Below are 14,463 nucleotides of genomic sequence, written 5' to 3'. Positions count from 1 at the left end.
GCGTATCATACCTTGCTGGATGTCCCATGAGCGCTCTTACTCGCTTATCTCGCAACACAGTGGGTGGCCAGACAGCATATCTTTTGACGCTCTTGACGCTCGTTGCCTGCTGCTTGATGGTTTTATCACGAGGGAATGAGGAAGAAACTCTGGCCGTAATGGGTCTTTCTCCTCCGCGAATAGGAATCTCGTTTTGGTAGATCTGCATGGTATCGATAACCGCGACAGAAATGGGCGGTCGAGACAGGTGAGGTCTCCTCTTTTTTTCCTGAAGCTATCCATGGATTTCCAGAAATCGATCGGCATGTATTTAACCTGCATACATGTGCGCATGCTGTCATCATCATATGTCTCCGCCGTCTCCTTCGCCACCAATTGCAATTGAGGGACGATAAACCTTGAGCTCACGTCCGCCACCTATTTCCCCTTCTCCCATCTCACTACCGCCCACCTACCGTCCATGATTTCCCCTCCATCCCCCTCTTTCAGACCCTCCGCATGAGCTAGCCTGCACGACATTCAACCACCCCGGCATAGCATCAATCAACCAACGCACATCCACACCACGACCTACCTACGCTCGCCACCCCCCATTTCCCACCTCCCAAAATAAAACAAGAACAAGAAAAAAAAAGCCATGAGCAGCACCCCGCCCTTCTTCTCGCCGGGCGTCGGGTACGCGCTGGTCGTCGGGCTGGGCGCCGCCTTCGCCATCGGCATGTCGCTGCTGTCGTGGGGCCTGTCGCGCTACATGGCCGAGGTGCAGACGTCCGAGATGTACATGACGGCCAAGCACTCGGTCAAGACGGGCCTGGTCGCCACCGCCGTCGTCAGCTCGTGGACCATCGCTGCGACGCTGTTGAGTAGTACGACTGGTGAGTTTATTATTTTTTTTGGGGGGTGGTTGGTGGCGGGGATGGAGAGGTCGTGAGGGAGGGAATGGGGAGAGATATATTTGGGATGGATGGTGGGATAGGGAGAAAGAAGAGATGCTGGATAGGCGGGAATGCGGTGACCTTTGGAGAATATGATGGTTGCCGTGAAATATGGATGGACACAGCGGATCGAAAGCAATAAAAAAAAAAAGACCAACAACGTAAAAACGCAAGTTGAGCTAGGAAAAAGACTAACCACAACAATTCTTAGATGGCTATTTATACGGCGTTAGTGGTCCCTTTTGGTACGCGTGCGGCGCTACATTTCAGATCTTCATGTTCGCTCTGGCTGGTAAGTCCGCTCTCCTGCTATGGCGGCAAAGCAAAGCCTCCCATCCCATTCCTTAATTATTCAGGAAACATACATGCTCACATGAAGAGATGTCTCCTATAGCCATTGAACTCAAACGCAAAGCTCCCCGCGCCCATACCTTCCTCGAGGTTGTCAAGAAGCGTTACGGGCCCCCAGGCCACATCACGCTCATGTGCTACAGCTTGATCTTCCAGATATTCACCACCGTCAACTTGCTCGTCGGCGGCAGCACGCTGTACTCGTCCATGACCGGCATGAACCGCGATGCCGCTTGCTTCCTGTTCCCGATAGGAGTATTGATCTACACGCTGTTTGGCGGTTCGTTGCAAGCTTTTCCTGCTTTTATCTCTATCAACTGTTACGGAAACTAATTATCGAATCATGAATGGATAGGTATCAAAGCGACGTTTCTTACAGACTGGGTGAGTGATGTCCTGCTAAGCGGTAAAGCCGGCTGTCAGAAGGGCTGACTCTTTCGGCGACATAGGCACACACTGTCATCATCTATATCGTGATGCTCACGACACTGTTTATGGTTTACACGACCTCCTCCGCCATTGGCTCGCCGGACCGCATGTGGGAGCTGCTGCGTGAGGCGGCGGCGCTGCATCCGGTCGACGGAAACATGGAAGGGTCGTATCTGACCATGAAAAGCCCTGGCGGTGGATACATCGGATTGATCTTCATGGGCGCGTCGTTTGCGAGTTGCGTTGATTCACAGCTGTAAGTGTTATCTGTGTCTTTTTACCCGAGCCGTTACAACATTTGCGACTTTCCATTGTGGATGATGGGAGTTGAAATCACATGTGCATGTCATGATTTTATCTGCACATGTCCATGTAGGGCGAGGATTCCAACTACAGCAGAAAACATCCGCAACTCAGCTACCATTCCGAAAGGCAGATATGAAGCTGACGACAAAAATCCAGCTTCCAAAAAGCCATCGCCGCTGATCCCTCCGCGACCTACCCTGGCTACATGCTCGGCGGCCTCTGCTGGTTCACGATCCCGTTCGTACTGGCGTCAACTTTCGGCCTCGCCGCCGTTGCTACTGAACACCTACCAATCTTCCCTACTTACCCCGCCCGCATGACGACGGAGGAGGTGTCCGCGGGCATGGCGATGCCGTACGCTGCGTATGCCGTCATGGGAAAGGGAGGCGTGATTGCTGTGCTGCTGATGGGATTTATGGCCGTGACGAGCGCGGTGAGTGACTATCTTTTGATGTAGAAATGGGGAAGGGAATGATTCTTGAATTCTACCCCAGGGGGCCAGACAACAAGGAAAGCCAAATAAAGAAGAAGAAAAACTAACATATCACCCACAGATGTCCTCCGAAACCGTCGCCACCGCCGCTCTCGGCACCTACGACATCTACAAAGCCTACATCAACCCGAACGCCACCTCCGCGCAACTCGTCCGTGTCTCCCACACCATCGTTATCATATTCGGCGTCGTCGTCGCTGCCATCAGTGTCGCCTTTAACCACGCTGGGTAAGAGAAAAGCCGTCCCCTACTATCTCAATCCATTTCTTTTCTATCTCCCTCTCGCTAATAGACAGAAAACACAAAACAGCTTCAGCGTCAACTACCTCATCACGTCGATCGGCATCTTCGTCGACTCAGCCATCGTGCCCATGGCCTGCACCATCATGTGGCGCAAGCAGAGCCTGGCCGCCGTCATCATCGCGCCGCTCTGCTCGACCGTCGCCGCCGCCGTGGCCTGGTTCTGCACCGCCTACACGCACTACGGCGCCGTGACCATCGACACGACGAGCCAGCCGCTGCCGCTGGTGGCGGGGAATATGTAAGTGTCTCTTGCACGATCAGAAAGGGGGGATAGTAGAGAAGTGGGAGAAAAAGGCGATAGTGATTGCCAGAGTCGACTCAAGGCTGCAGGAGGATGGCAAGGGGTGTCAACTTTGCAATTCCTACGTTCTCTCGAACCTAGTGCTGACGAAAAGCCGCCTTTGCCTTTTAGGATGTCCATATGCGGCCCCATGGTCTTGACGCCGCTGATCACGTACATCAAGCCGGCCAACTTCGACTGGGAGGTCTTCAAGCAGATCAAGTCGGACGTCGGCACGCTCGAGGAGCTGCAGTCTCAGAGTCGACGACAGCAGCAGCAGCAGCAGCACGGCGACAACGACGACGAAATTACTGCAGCTGCGACCCCGCAAGTAGTCGTCGTCGCCAAGAACGGAGCAGAGAAGAAAGCAGACGACAACAACAACGACAACGAAGAGGAAGAAGAAGAAGACAATGAACGCCGACACGACGAGGAGGTGAACGCGCGGCTGCTCGTAGCGCGCAAGAAGGCGGCCATCTGCTGCGTCGTGCTCTGCCTGTGCCTCTGCATCCTCTGGCCGATTCCCATGTACGGGTCTAACTACGGTGAGTGGTGCTGCACTACTAATATATCAGTCCTCAATTTCCCTTTCCATCCACACCTCCCACACTCCTTTCGATTTTTTGTCTCCCTCTTTTATTTCCCTCCCCCCTTCAAAGCGACATCCAAGCTTCGCCCATAGCCACCACTCGCGCAGCCCACTCAATGACTCGCCACTAACAGCACAAACACAGTCTTCTCCAAGCCCTTCTTCCGCGGCTGGATCGTCGTCGTCTTCCTCTGGGGCTTCTTCGCCGCCATCGCCATCACCTGCTACCCCATCTGGGAGGGCCGCGCCTCCATCGCCCGCTTCTTCCGCTACGCGATGGGCCGCAGCGCCAAGCAGGGTCCTATTGAAGGAGTTGTTGTTTTACGACGCGAGGACGGCAACAGTGGTCACGAGAGCCGCAGCAGCGGCGTTGCTGAGTCGGATGCCAAGACTGCTGAGAAGATGGGGTGATCGAGACTCTTGCGTGTACGCGGTGGTGTGGTGGTGGTGGCGCGGAGAATTTTCACATTATATCCGAGTTCAAAAGGGGCGCGGGTATACGAAGGGAAGGTAGGTAGATAGAAGGGTCTTGGTGTTTGTGCAGTGTAAGGGGGGTGAGGCGATTACGATTCGTGAGTTGCGCCTTGGCGGCCTTGAGGCTTTAGCGGAAGGTTAATTTTAGGGGTCTGTCTATCTGAATCTGGTGGCTGTAGGTGTTGAAGGGTTCCAATAGAGAGGAGAGTCAGGGATGTCGTGGCTTAGGCGGGACGTTTGAGGCCCGGCGCCCAGGCACGTGGCGTCGTCGATTTTCTCGGGCTTTTGTTGACTCGTAACGAACGGTTTGACGCGCAACGAAGCGAGAGGCACGGGGGTATCCCGACGGGATGGCGAATGAGGTGATGAGAATAGCGAGATTCATGATTCGTAGTAACAATAAATCAGCTGAGAATGCTGAACAGAAGCAGATTAGAAAGATTATCCCCGGCTGCGCCTGCCTCTATCCTGAAGCCCCCTTAAGGATCTATGCTGACAGCATCATCGCTGCGTTAAATGTCATGAGCTTTCGTCATCATCCAAGATGCTCATCATCCGTATCCTGATGCGATATGAGCAGCTCTGGGTCCGGTTCGTCCTCGTCGGTACCGTGATAGTCGGGACGGGGCTGCCGAAGGGCCGGGGTTTGTTTCGAGCCCGTTACCCCGCCCGAGTCGCCGCCGTTCTGCTGCAGGGTCTTCTGGCTGTTAGCTAAGCTGCTGGGCTGGAACTCGATCTCGACGTCGCCGAGGAGCTTCTCGCGTTCGAGCGTTGGCGAAATTTCTCCTGCCGCTTGCAGCATGGCCTCCAACATGCGGCGCCCCTCGTGCAGCGCGCTGAGCTCGGCGCCGATGCAGGCTACCAGCAGCTTCCACCCCCTCTCCTCTGCGAGGTCCAATTGTGACTCGACGTAGCTTATCGTCTCGTCCAGGTGGGCGACAAGATCCTTGGCCTCGGCTGTTGGGTCCTCATCGCTGCTCTGATGCCTGGTCGCTTCTGTGATATGCTTCTCAAAATTCGAGATTCTATGCACGACGTCATTCCACATGACAGCCCCCTGCTCCAAAGCATCGCGTTCCGTTTCCGTTTCCTTGCGCAGCTTCTCTACATTTTCCTGTTCCTGGTCCCAGTGCTCCCTTGCCAGGTCCAAGGTGCGGCGTTTCGGCGGGATCTTGAAGAAAGGCGCCTCACTGGCTTGGCGATCACGCGCCGCGGAAGTCCGCAGGAACGCACTGATGTCGTTCTCCAAGATGGACAGGGAGGCCTTATATGACGACAGCTTGGACTGCACCGAGTTCTCGATCTCGGAAACGTCCGACAGCAGCCTGCGGTGGCGGGCCTTCAAGGCGCGCAGCTTGTCCTCCAGCTCGCGTATCTCGCCCTCCAAGACGTGCGCCTCATCCCTCAGCGCCGCGGTCTGGGCGCCCTCGTCGCCCTGCTCGATGGCACGGATGTGCGCCTCCAACCCTTGCTTCTGTTCCGCCCAGCCGGCCAGCTTGCGCACGACGGCGTCGTTGCCCGCGCGGTTGTGGTCGAGCAGCCGGCCCTCCTCGGTCTTGATGGCCGCCAGCTGACGTATGGCGGAGCGGATCGACTTCCTCACGGCGCGCACGCCAATATTGGAGGGGCGCTGCTGCGGCTGTCTGCCCGGGTCGGCCGACAGCCTCCTGCTCTCGGCCAAGCTTCGCACGGTGGGGGTGACGCTGCCGCTGAGATCAGCTTCGCCGTCCGTGCCCGGGGCGGCGGCGGTGTTTGTGGCAGTGCGCAGGGCCTCATCCTGCTGGTAGAGCAGGTCCTGCAAGTCGTCGTGTAGTTGCTTTTCCTGGCGGCGTAGCAGCACCAGGTTGTCGGGCAGGGCGCGGTTCTGCCTCAGGCGGGCGGTCGAGGCGTGGATGCTCGCGGTGATGGGCGCGGGCGGGACGACGGGAGGTGGGGGCGAGGCTGCGGACGGGGTTGGAGAGGTGGCCATTTTCGTAGGTGGTTGGTGCCAGAGCGGCAGCTCATGCTCGGAGGCCGGCTTACTGCTGAGAATAGTAGACGCGGCGGCGGTCCAGGAGCTAAACAGAGACATGGCTGTTAGGCGCAGCTGGAGGCAGAGGCGGGGCGGGCGTGGGGCCTGGAGAGATGAATACTCACCTGGCTGGTGGTGTGGATGCAGAGCTCCGAGCTGGCCACGCGGGCAGCTGTCTTGGGATGTGAGCCTGAGGCGTCGATGATGGCGGCGGATGACCTGGGGAAGCTTGGAGCTCTGAAGCTCGGGACTGTGACACACTGCCGCGCAGTCGGCAGCCAATCAGCGACGAGCCCAACGGCGAACACCACGGCGGCTCCACGCTTCAGTTTCGAGTCAAGAAAAAGGCTTGTTCCCACAACCGTGCACCGCGCGACGGCCCAGACCCTGCCTTCACTTTCCGCCTGCCGTGCCTGCGATTAATGCTGCGGACGACAGCCCGCCTGACGACCCGCGCCCTCGACTCGACCCTGAAGCCAGCGCGCCGGAAGCCGTTGCGAACCCGAATCCGTCCATACGGCGCCAAGCGGGTGGTGCAGACTCCCCACGCGAGCCAAGTTTAGGCGCGCGCGCGACAGTTGCTTGACCTCGACTCTCCGCCTGGCAATTTCTTCGCATCCTCAAACACGCCTCCTTCTGCGCACGAGCGAGAAATCGCACCGCTGCAACTAGGGAACGCTTCTCGCGACACGTCTCCAATGCCTCCCGGGGCTGAAACTCGACCCGACCAAACCCCGCGTCGCTCTCCGCCATCGCCCGTCCGCTTTCCTGTCCTGGCCCTGGCGGGATTTCCCGAACGGTGCTTTTTAGCCGCAGAGTGGCCTGATGACTGCTGCGCCAAGCTGTCAACGGCTGCACCCCAATCCTCACATTGGCACTCACGCGCCGCACCCCATGCTGCCCTGTTGCCTCCCGTAATCGCCAAGAACTCCGCCTGCCCCAGCCATGTGTGAGGAATACGTATTATCCGGCAGCTCATCTCAGATTGCAACCCTTCGCGTGCTCGGGCAAATCAGCGGCCACTGCGGCGCGCCTGAATAGATGCCTGCTGTGCGCGCTCACGCCTCTGAGCTTCGCGGGAATGCCCCGGCATCCCATCACTGCGGACTTCCTGGCCGTCAATCTGTCATATTCGATATATCTCGTCCGCTAATCCCACGTCTGTGTCCTCGCTGAACGGACGTCACCTCTCCACTTAAACTGGCCCGCCGGAAAACCCGATCTCCGTCACTTCAAGGGGGCTGCCGCGCATTGCTTCAGCCCGCATCAGCGCCAAGCCGTGTTGACGGGCCAAGTCAGACCGAACGGTTGCAATAATCCAGTCACCAGGCGCTTGCCCTGCCTCATTTGATCACAACAGTCGTCGCGGCGGCATCGCCTCTGCCAAGTGCCAGAGCTGCCACGCCCAGTCAAACCAAGATGAAGGCGCCGACCCGCGTCCATGCTCCAGGAAGAGGTGGAGGCCTTTCGCTCATCATCGGCCTTTTGTGCTCTACATAAGCCCGGGTTGTAATTTGCCTCCCATTACGAAGCCCACGTGTGTACAGCTCTGGCAGCTCCTCAATACAACATCCAATCCTTAAAAGACCCCGGCTTCCGCTCATTCGGTGGTGTTGAACTTTACTCTCTTTCATTCTTGTTCACTTTCTACCAACCGTCCGGGACGTTTCCTTGTTGACTGCCAACATGCTTACCAACATCTTTTCTGTTGCTCTGTTGCTTTCCTCGGCCAGCGCAAGTTGCCTGCACGGCACTTCGCTGATGCCTCGCCGCTTGAACAAGCGTGCTGCTGGTGAAGTCGAGGTCAGCAACTTTGGCTACACTGGCCTGACCGGGCCTCTCAACTGGCACAACATCGAAGCCGACAACGAGTTGTGCAACACTGGATCCAACCAGTCGCCTATCAACATTGGTAAGGATCTCCAAGGCCCCCCCGCATGCACCCCGGTCTCCACCCTCTCCACACCCACGCCACTCTTGATATTACCCTTCTCCATCCGTTTCTCCCCGAACATGACCCACATCCTGATATCATTTCCCAACAACAACCTGTCTAACAATTGCAACCCTAGACGATACCGTAGCCTTGGCGACCGAGGCCCCGTCCATCGACATCGCCAACGTTGAGGCCGCCGAGTTTGAGAACCTTGGCACCACACTCGAGACGGTCGTTAATGGCACGACGACGCTGGGCGGGCAGGACTTCAGCCTAGCGCAGTTCCACCTGCACACGCCGTCGGAGCACCGCATCGGCGATGAGTACTTCCCGCTCGAGATGCACATGGTGCACGAGGCGGCCGACGACTCGGGCAAGATCGTGGTGTTGGCAGTCCTCTTCCAGCTGAGCGACGACGGCACCACGGGCACCGACCTGCTCTCGGCCGCCACGGCCCACATTGACGACGTCGTCGAGCCTGGCACCGTGACCGAGACGGCCGCGCTGGACTTTGCGCCGCTCGTCGAGCACCTGACGACCACGCCGCTGCTCAACTACACCGGTAGCTTGACGACGCCGCCGTGCTCCGAGGACGTCACCTTCTTCGTCACCCAGCAGCCCATGCCGCTCGATGTTGCGACGTACAACAAGGTCAAGCGCGTCATCAAGTTCAACAGCCGCTTCACCCAGAACTCGCTCGGCCAGGCCAACCTGCTCGACCAGGGCACGCTCGCCAACATCGCTGCGGCGGAAGAGCCTGCTGCGGAGGAGGCTGTCGCGGAGGAGGCTGTCGCGGAAGACGATGCCGCCGCGGAGGAGCCTGCTGCGGAAGAAACCGCAATGGCAGAGCACGAAACCAGTAAGTCATCAGCAGCAGCAACGAACTCGACTGCAGAGGCAGCTGCGGGTGAGGGGGAGGAGCAGAAGGTCGCGTCGAACGCGGAGCAGTTGTACGCGCTGAGCGCTATGCTGCAGGAGGTTGATTCTGCCATTCACGAGATCATCGGCTGACGTGTCATACGAATTATGAAGGGAAAATGATTTAAGCCTGGAGCGTTAAAAAAAATATGGGCTTTCCTGTTCTCTTTTCCTTTGATGTAACTTTCCTAGAGAAGCCGGCCCGGACGATGCGCGGAGCAGACGAAGACGAAACCGGCGCTACAATTGTCGCCGCTGGACGATGACGTTGGAGATTTAATTCCTCTACTAGGAGGCGGGAGACTTGGACTTGGGTGAGGTCGATCGAGTTTAGCATATTACCGCATTTGTTTTTGGAGAGCACGCAAGTATAGACGTCTTGCATTGTCTGGCTTCTTTTTGGATTGCTTCTATTATCTGCCAGCTATTCTCCAGTTTCCATTCTCATCATTTTGTTTTTCCCTTCGTAAAACCTGTTCAGAGTCCCCAAGCAATAAGATCTTTTCAGAGATAAAGAGTGGGGGCCATAGAGGGAGACTATTATTGAGAGGTCCGTATTCTCCCGGGTTGAGGCGTAGCATGGTGGCGGTGTGGATGCGGCGGCGGCAATTGTGGATACCATTCATAGACGACAGCATTATCAATTTTTAGCCAATTTTCTAGCTATCGCTGAATCTTTCTTTTTCTTTTTCTCCATTGCCAATAACCGCCTATAGCAATCCCTCGTGACTGTTACATGTCGTCCCCCCGCTCACGCCACCCGTCAAATAAAGGCATACAGCCGAGTTGGCCTGAGGCTCTAGACGTCTCACAGCATTTCAAATACCGCCCGCGCACGCTCTCGCCGGTGGCGAGTACGGGCCCATTTTTAGTAGCCGTCAATTTTTCAGGCGTACCTGCCGCAAAGCCTTGTCGTTTAGAAGTGCCGGTAAGTGGTTAAGGGAGCGCTCGTTGCTTTTCGACATCCTTCTTTTCCCCTCCATTCTTTCCCTTTCGCTTTTCTCGCGTCGGAGGGGCCACCGGAGTTCCCGCGCAGACGTGCGAATAGGGTTCTTCTCGGCGGTGGTACAGACAACGAAGCAAGCAGCGCGGATTTGCTGCTGTGCTACCATTGGCATTTCTTTGCTTACTGCGGGGAAAGGCGCCCCAACTCCGATCCCGAAAAAAAAGTAGGCGCGTGCGCTTCCCACGCGAAAGGAAGAGAAAAAGAAAAAAAACGGGATCCGAGGCTGTGGTATTTGTACGACATGCGGGTAGAGCCGTAGTGCTGACCGGACCAACGAGGCAGGTAGGCGGGGGTGATTCTTTTTTTTTTTTTTTAAAAAAAAATGTCTCATCGCCTGGAACAGCGGCGAGAGCGGGTGTGACGTTTGTTGATGTTGTCTTGCTTGCCTGCAGCGGCAGAGGAGGAGGCTCAAGTGATCGATGGCTTGAAGGAATCAGCCACATCTACAACCTGACCTTCTTGATGCGACCTCACTCCAAGAAGTCACAGCTGAACTAAGCAAAAGGCGCGTTGCATACGCTGTGCAGGATGCATCGAGCGAAAACCCTCCGACGCCATCGGGATGCTCGTGCACGATTTTCTTGCAGGCATCTCTTTTCCATGCGTGTTGGTTGCATGCAACACCTACCAGGGTGCAAGCCTTGGCACACCTTGGTGGCACCTGTTACCTGCCTGAACCCTGAGAGTGATCCCAACCACCATTTTCCCAAAGCTGAAATATACTGACAGCCTAAAATCAAAGCGACATCTATTTTCACCAGGCTAACCCTCATCACCCCTGTTCTCCGCAGCCTTCCCTTTCCTTTTTCCTCCCCTCCCCTCCCCTCTCCATAACCACCACAACCCCCCTCAAACATCCAACCCCCACGCCTCCATCCCCACACCAACAACCACCACCGTCCGCCTCTGCGCCGCCGCCGCCTCTTCCCCCATCCCATCGATCCGCCTTCCCCCCTCCTCAGCCGCAGCAGTCAAGACAACCACATCTGACACATCCGCCACCGCCGTCCCCTCATCAGCCAGCCTCCTAACCCGCACCGCATCCACACCTCTACTCGGGCCCGATCCCTCCTCCTCTCCCTCTTCCCCGTCCAGCAACGCGCCGCGCTCGACGACGACCTCCCACACCTTGACGCGCTGATCGCTGCCCGCCGTGACCGCCACCAGCCTCTGTTCTCCGCCGCCTTCCTGCGCGGCCCCCGGCCCCGCACGCAGCAGCACCGCGCTCGTCACCGTCGCGGCGTGCGCACGGGGGATGACGAGCGTCGTCTTCGTGCCCGTCCTCGTGCCCGTTCTCGCCGCCGTATTCGTTTCCCCCGTCGTGGGCAGCAGGGTGAACGCCACGGCGTTGTCATCGCCGGCGGTGAGGAGGAGCGATGTGGCGGGCGAGAGGCGGGCGCAGGCGAGGGCCTTGATGGTGCTTTGGTGGAGGCGGGTGCGGGCGGTGGGGGCGAGGGGGAGAGGGTCGGCGTCGTTGGCGTTGGGAGGAGGAGGTGATGATGCGGTGGGTAGGGGCCAGAAGGCGATGTGGCCGTCGGTGCCGGCGGTCAAGAGGAGGGACGGGGAGAGGTGTGTGGCTTGCGTGAGGCAGGAGGTGAGGTACGTCCCGACGTGGATGAGGGCGAAGGTCTTGGCGGTGGGGGTGGAGGTGTAGGAGTAGGTCTGTGGAGCTGTTGTTAGCAGGAACTGGGGGGAGTGTTGGGGTGTGTTGCTTACTCTGATGGTCGAGTCAGAGTAGACGAGCGTGACGTGGAATCTGGCATCGTCTTCTGCCGTTGAGATGGGTTGGGCGGAGAAGCTCATTATTCGTAGGTCGGGCAGTTCACTCTCCGGTGGGCAGACTGCCTCGCACACGATGCCTAGACCAATTATTGGGAGTCGGCGTACCCTCCACACGAAGAACTCTTCATATCCGCCGCTGCTGAAGAGATAATTTCCGTCATCAGACCAAACTAGGTGCTGTATACCCGTAACGTGCTTCCGCAGCACCCTTACGCATCTAAAGTCGGGCTGTGAGCCGCCATGCGCCCCATATTTGAAGATACGGATCGTAGTGTCTTCTGCTCCGGTTGCAACTATGCGTGGGTCGCTCGGGCATGCAGCCGCAGCCTTGATCTCTCGACCATGGCCACCGGATCTGATGATCCGGTGTGACAGGGTGCCAGTAGAATGCAACTTCAGCGTAGAAGCTTGATTCCACACGAAGGTCCCTCCTTCACCTTCTGCGGAAGGACAGAAACTCCAGATGCGGTGAGCACCTCCGCACTCGACGGAGAAGACCTCCTGCTCCGTGGAAGCATTGACCACGACGAAGTGCTTACCACGGAAGCCGTACACGATGAGACTACCGCCGTCGACATAGCATCCCTCAACGTTAGGTCCGAAAGGTAAGCTAATCTGGTGAGCAATGACGGCATGCTTGTCCGTGTAGATCTCTGTAGCGGCATAATGTCCGTCGCGCCCCGTGGATAATAGGTACCCAAGGTGGTTTGGATTGAGCGTTGATGAATCGCGTGGTACCCAAGCTAGCGAGGTTACCGTCTCTGGTGCATGAAGCTCGAAAATGGCGCGGGATTGGACCGTGTCGACTCCCGACGTCTCTTCAGGGGTTAAGTCAGAGAATTGTGCCACCGAGCCGTTCCTGGCGCCTAGGAAGATGATTGTTTGAGCAGAGGTCAGGGTGTAGAGAGCGCTTGTGACAATGAATGAACGCGGCAATTCTAGCGCCGCCTTCCTCCTCAATTGCAGCTCCAAGGTGTCAGGGTTCCATGAAAACAGAAAGCTCTCAGCGACCTTGGCGCTGACAGTTGTGACAATGAGGCTGACAAAATCTGCACCATCTGAGTCGCGGAAATGGGAAGCGAAAGCTCCAGAGATTTTTCGACTCAATTGGGAAATGACAGAAAATCGACGAGTGCTGTCCTGGTATGCGTAGATTTTGCCGCTACTGCCAGCCAGGAACGCCAGGGTGCACTCCGGCAGGCCAACTGAAACCGAGTAGCCCTTGAGGTCTTCAATCTGGTCCACGACTTCCCATACGAAACCGTCGTCGTCATCTCTGCCCCTGATTATTTTGCCACTATTCGTGGCAGATATGACCAGGCGATCAGAGACAAAGGAGCAGCACCTGTGCGCATCGGTTGTCGGTTGCGGTGAGACTGACTCGAGCGGGTTCAAGGGCCAGTGGGTGCTGACGATTGCACTGTCTGCCGCACCAGTGCAGGTCTCGAAGCCTGAAAATTGCGGGGAAAGGGCCAAATCCATGGCCCAGATGTTCTTCCCCGAGTGAAAAGCCCGTGTGTCCAGAAGCTTGGTACTTACTTTCAGGCGCGTATTTTGGCCGTGTTCGGAGGCCTTGCAGTCAAGGTCCCAAACGCGGCTTGTTGCGTCTTCGCCAAAGGAGACGAAGCGACGAACTTTGTCGCTCGTGGAGAATCCAACAAAGCGAATGGCCCATACCCGCGAAGTGTGTCCCCATGCTATGGCAAGGCAGTCGTCTTGATCTGAGTTAACGTTGGCGCCAAACCCAGTCTCTCGGTCCTGCACTAATCCAAGAGCATCGTCGGATGTGGAGAAGTCCCCTCCATCTGGTAATTGGGAGATGTCCCAAATCCGCACTGTCCGGTCATCGCTGCAACTGGCCAGCAATTGATGGCGAGCTGCCTGGTTGCACGAGACGGAGAACGGCGGCGAAATCTGAACGCCGAACACAGAGCCTTCGTGGCCTGTGAAGAAGTGGTGGACGCATGACCGGGGTTTCTCGAGATCAGTGAAATCGCAGGACCAGACCAAAATCTCACCGAAGGCGGTCCCGGAGGCGACAAGAACCTTGGCTGCGGAGAGCCAAGAGAGATGGGCCGAGTAGAGGATGCAGCGGGAACTGACAGTAAGGTTGGATACGGTCAGGGTTGGCGGATTGGCGGTAAAAGTACTTGGCGAAGAGCTTGTCCAGCAAAGTCGTACGATTTGGTTGTGGGCAGTGACAGCCAAGGTTGCATGGGAAGAAGAGCTTAGGGGTCGGTTAAGCTCTTGAAAAGGGTGGGCGAGATCCAAAACCCAGTCTGAAACCCGAGCGACTGGACCCTGGTTCAGGGAGAATGTACGCGCAACTTCATCATGCGAAAGACGCAAATACCGGACGAGGTGGCCTCCGTACGCGATTACTGATGAATAATCTGAGCGAGAAGCATCGATGACTACAAGACCATGGATTGTCTGGTTTTTAAAGATTTTCTCCGAGTAGAGGCAGTCGGAGCCATTTTTGAGGAAGACGCGCAGAAATGGACCTTCTGCTGTGAGGATGTATGGGCCTGCAAAGGCAAGCGCCGTCACCGGAGTGCGAGTGCATGCATGCTGTGGCAGTATGAGCACCACCGAGCAGATGAGTGAGAGAAGGGAGGCTCACATGCAGTGGGGCGGACATCTGGACAAT

At 57.1% G+C, this 14,463-nt stretch overlaps 4 protein-coding genes across 4 annotated transcripts; 2 read left to right on the top strand and 2 right to left on the bottom strand.

The window, feature by feature from the left end:
- Positions 1–637: 637 nt before the first annotated feature.
- LTHEOB_734 (Urea active transporter protein) lies at positions 638–4,097 on the top strand (the record flags this gene model as incomplete). The annotated part of the gene is made up of 10 exons (XM_035516695.1): positions 638–875; positions 1,147–1,227; positions 1,330–1,566; positions 1,642–1,670; positions 1,736–1,971; positions 2,178–2,454; positions 2,576–2,742; positions 2,825–3,055; positions 3,230–3,642; positions 3,832–4,097. 10 exons carry the CDS (start codon positions 638–640, stop codon positions 4,095–4,097), a joined length of 2,175 nt encoding a protein of 724 aa, XP_035369493.1.
- Positions 4,098–4,695: 598 nt separating this feature from the next.
- LTHEOB_733 (Autophagy-related protein atg28) lies at positions 4,696–6,129 on the bottom strand (the record flags this gene model as incomplete). The annotated part of the gene is made up of 1 exon (XM_035516684.1): positions 4,696–6,129. One exon carries the CDS (start codon positions 6,127–6,129, stop codon positions 4,696–4,698), a length of 1,434 nt encoding a protein of 477 aa, XP_035369492.1.
- A 1,728-nt stretch (positions 6,130–7,857) lies between these two features.
- LTHEOB_732 (Carbonic anhydrase) lies at positions 7,858–9,118 on the top strand (the record flags this gene model as incomplete). The annotated part of the gene is made up of 2 exons (XM_035516673.1): positions 7,858–8,083; positions 8,244–9,118. The coding sequence occupies 2 exons, from the start codon at positions 7,858–7,860 to the stop codon at positions 9,116–9,118; spliced, it is 1,101 nt and encodes a 366-aa protein (XP_035369491.1).
- Positions 9,119–10,880: 1,762 nt separating this feature from the next.
- On the bottom strand, positions 10,881–14,454 carry LTHEOB_731 (WD repeat containing protein; the record flags this gene model as incomplete). The annotated part of the gene is made up of 3 exons (XM_035516662.1): positions 10,881–11,693; positions 11,748–14,384; positions 14,437–14,454. The coding sequence occupies 3 exons, from the start codon at positions 14,452–14,454 to the stop codon at positions 10,881–10,883; spliced, it is 3,468 nt and encodes a 1,155-aa protein (XP_035369490.1).
- Between the last annotated feature and the right edge of the window lie 9 nt (positions 14,455–14,463).

Source organism: Lasiodiplodia theobromae (genome assembly GCF_012971845.1).
Source record: "Lasiodiplodia theobromae strain AM2As chromosome Unknown scaffold_2, whole genome shotgun sequence".
NCBI classification, from domain to species: Eukaryota; Fungi; Ascomycota; class Dothideomycetes; order Botryosphaeriales; family Botryosphaeriaceae; genus Lasiodiplodia; species Lasiodiplodia theobromae.
The sequence above is the reverse complement of the archived record's forward strand: the minus strand, read 5'-3'. Positions and strand labels throughout refer to the sequence as shown.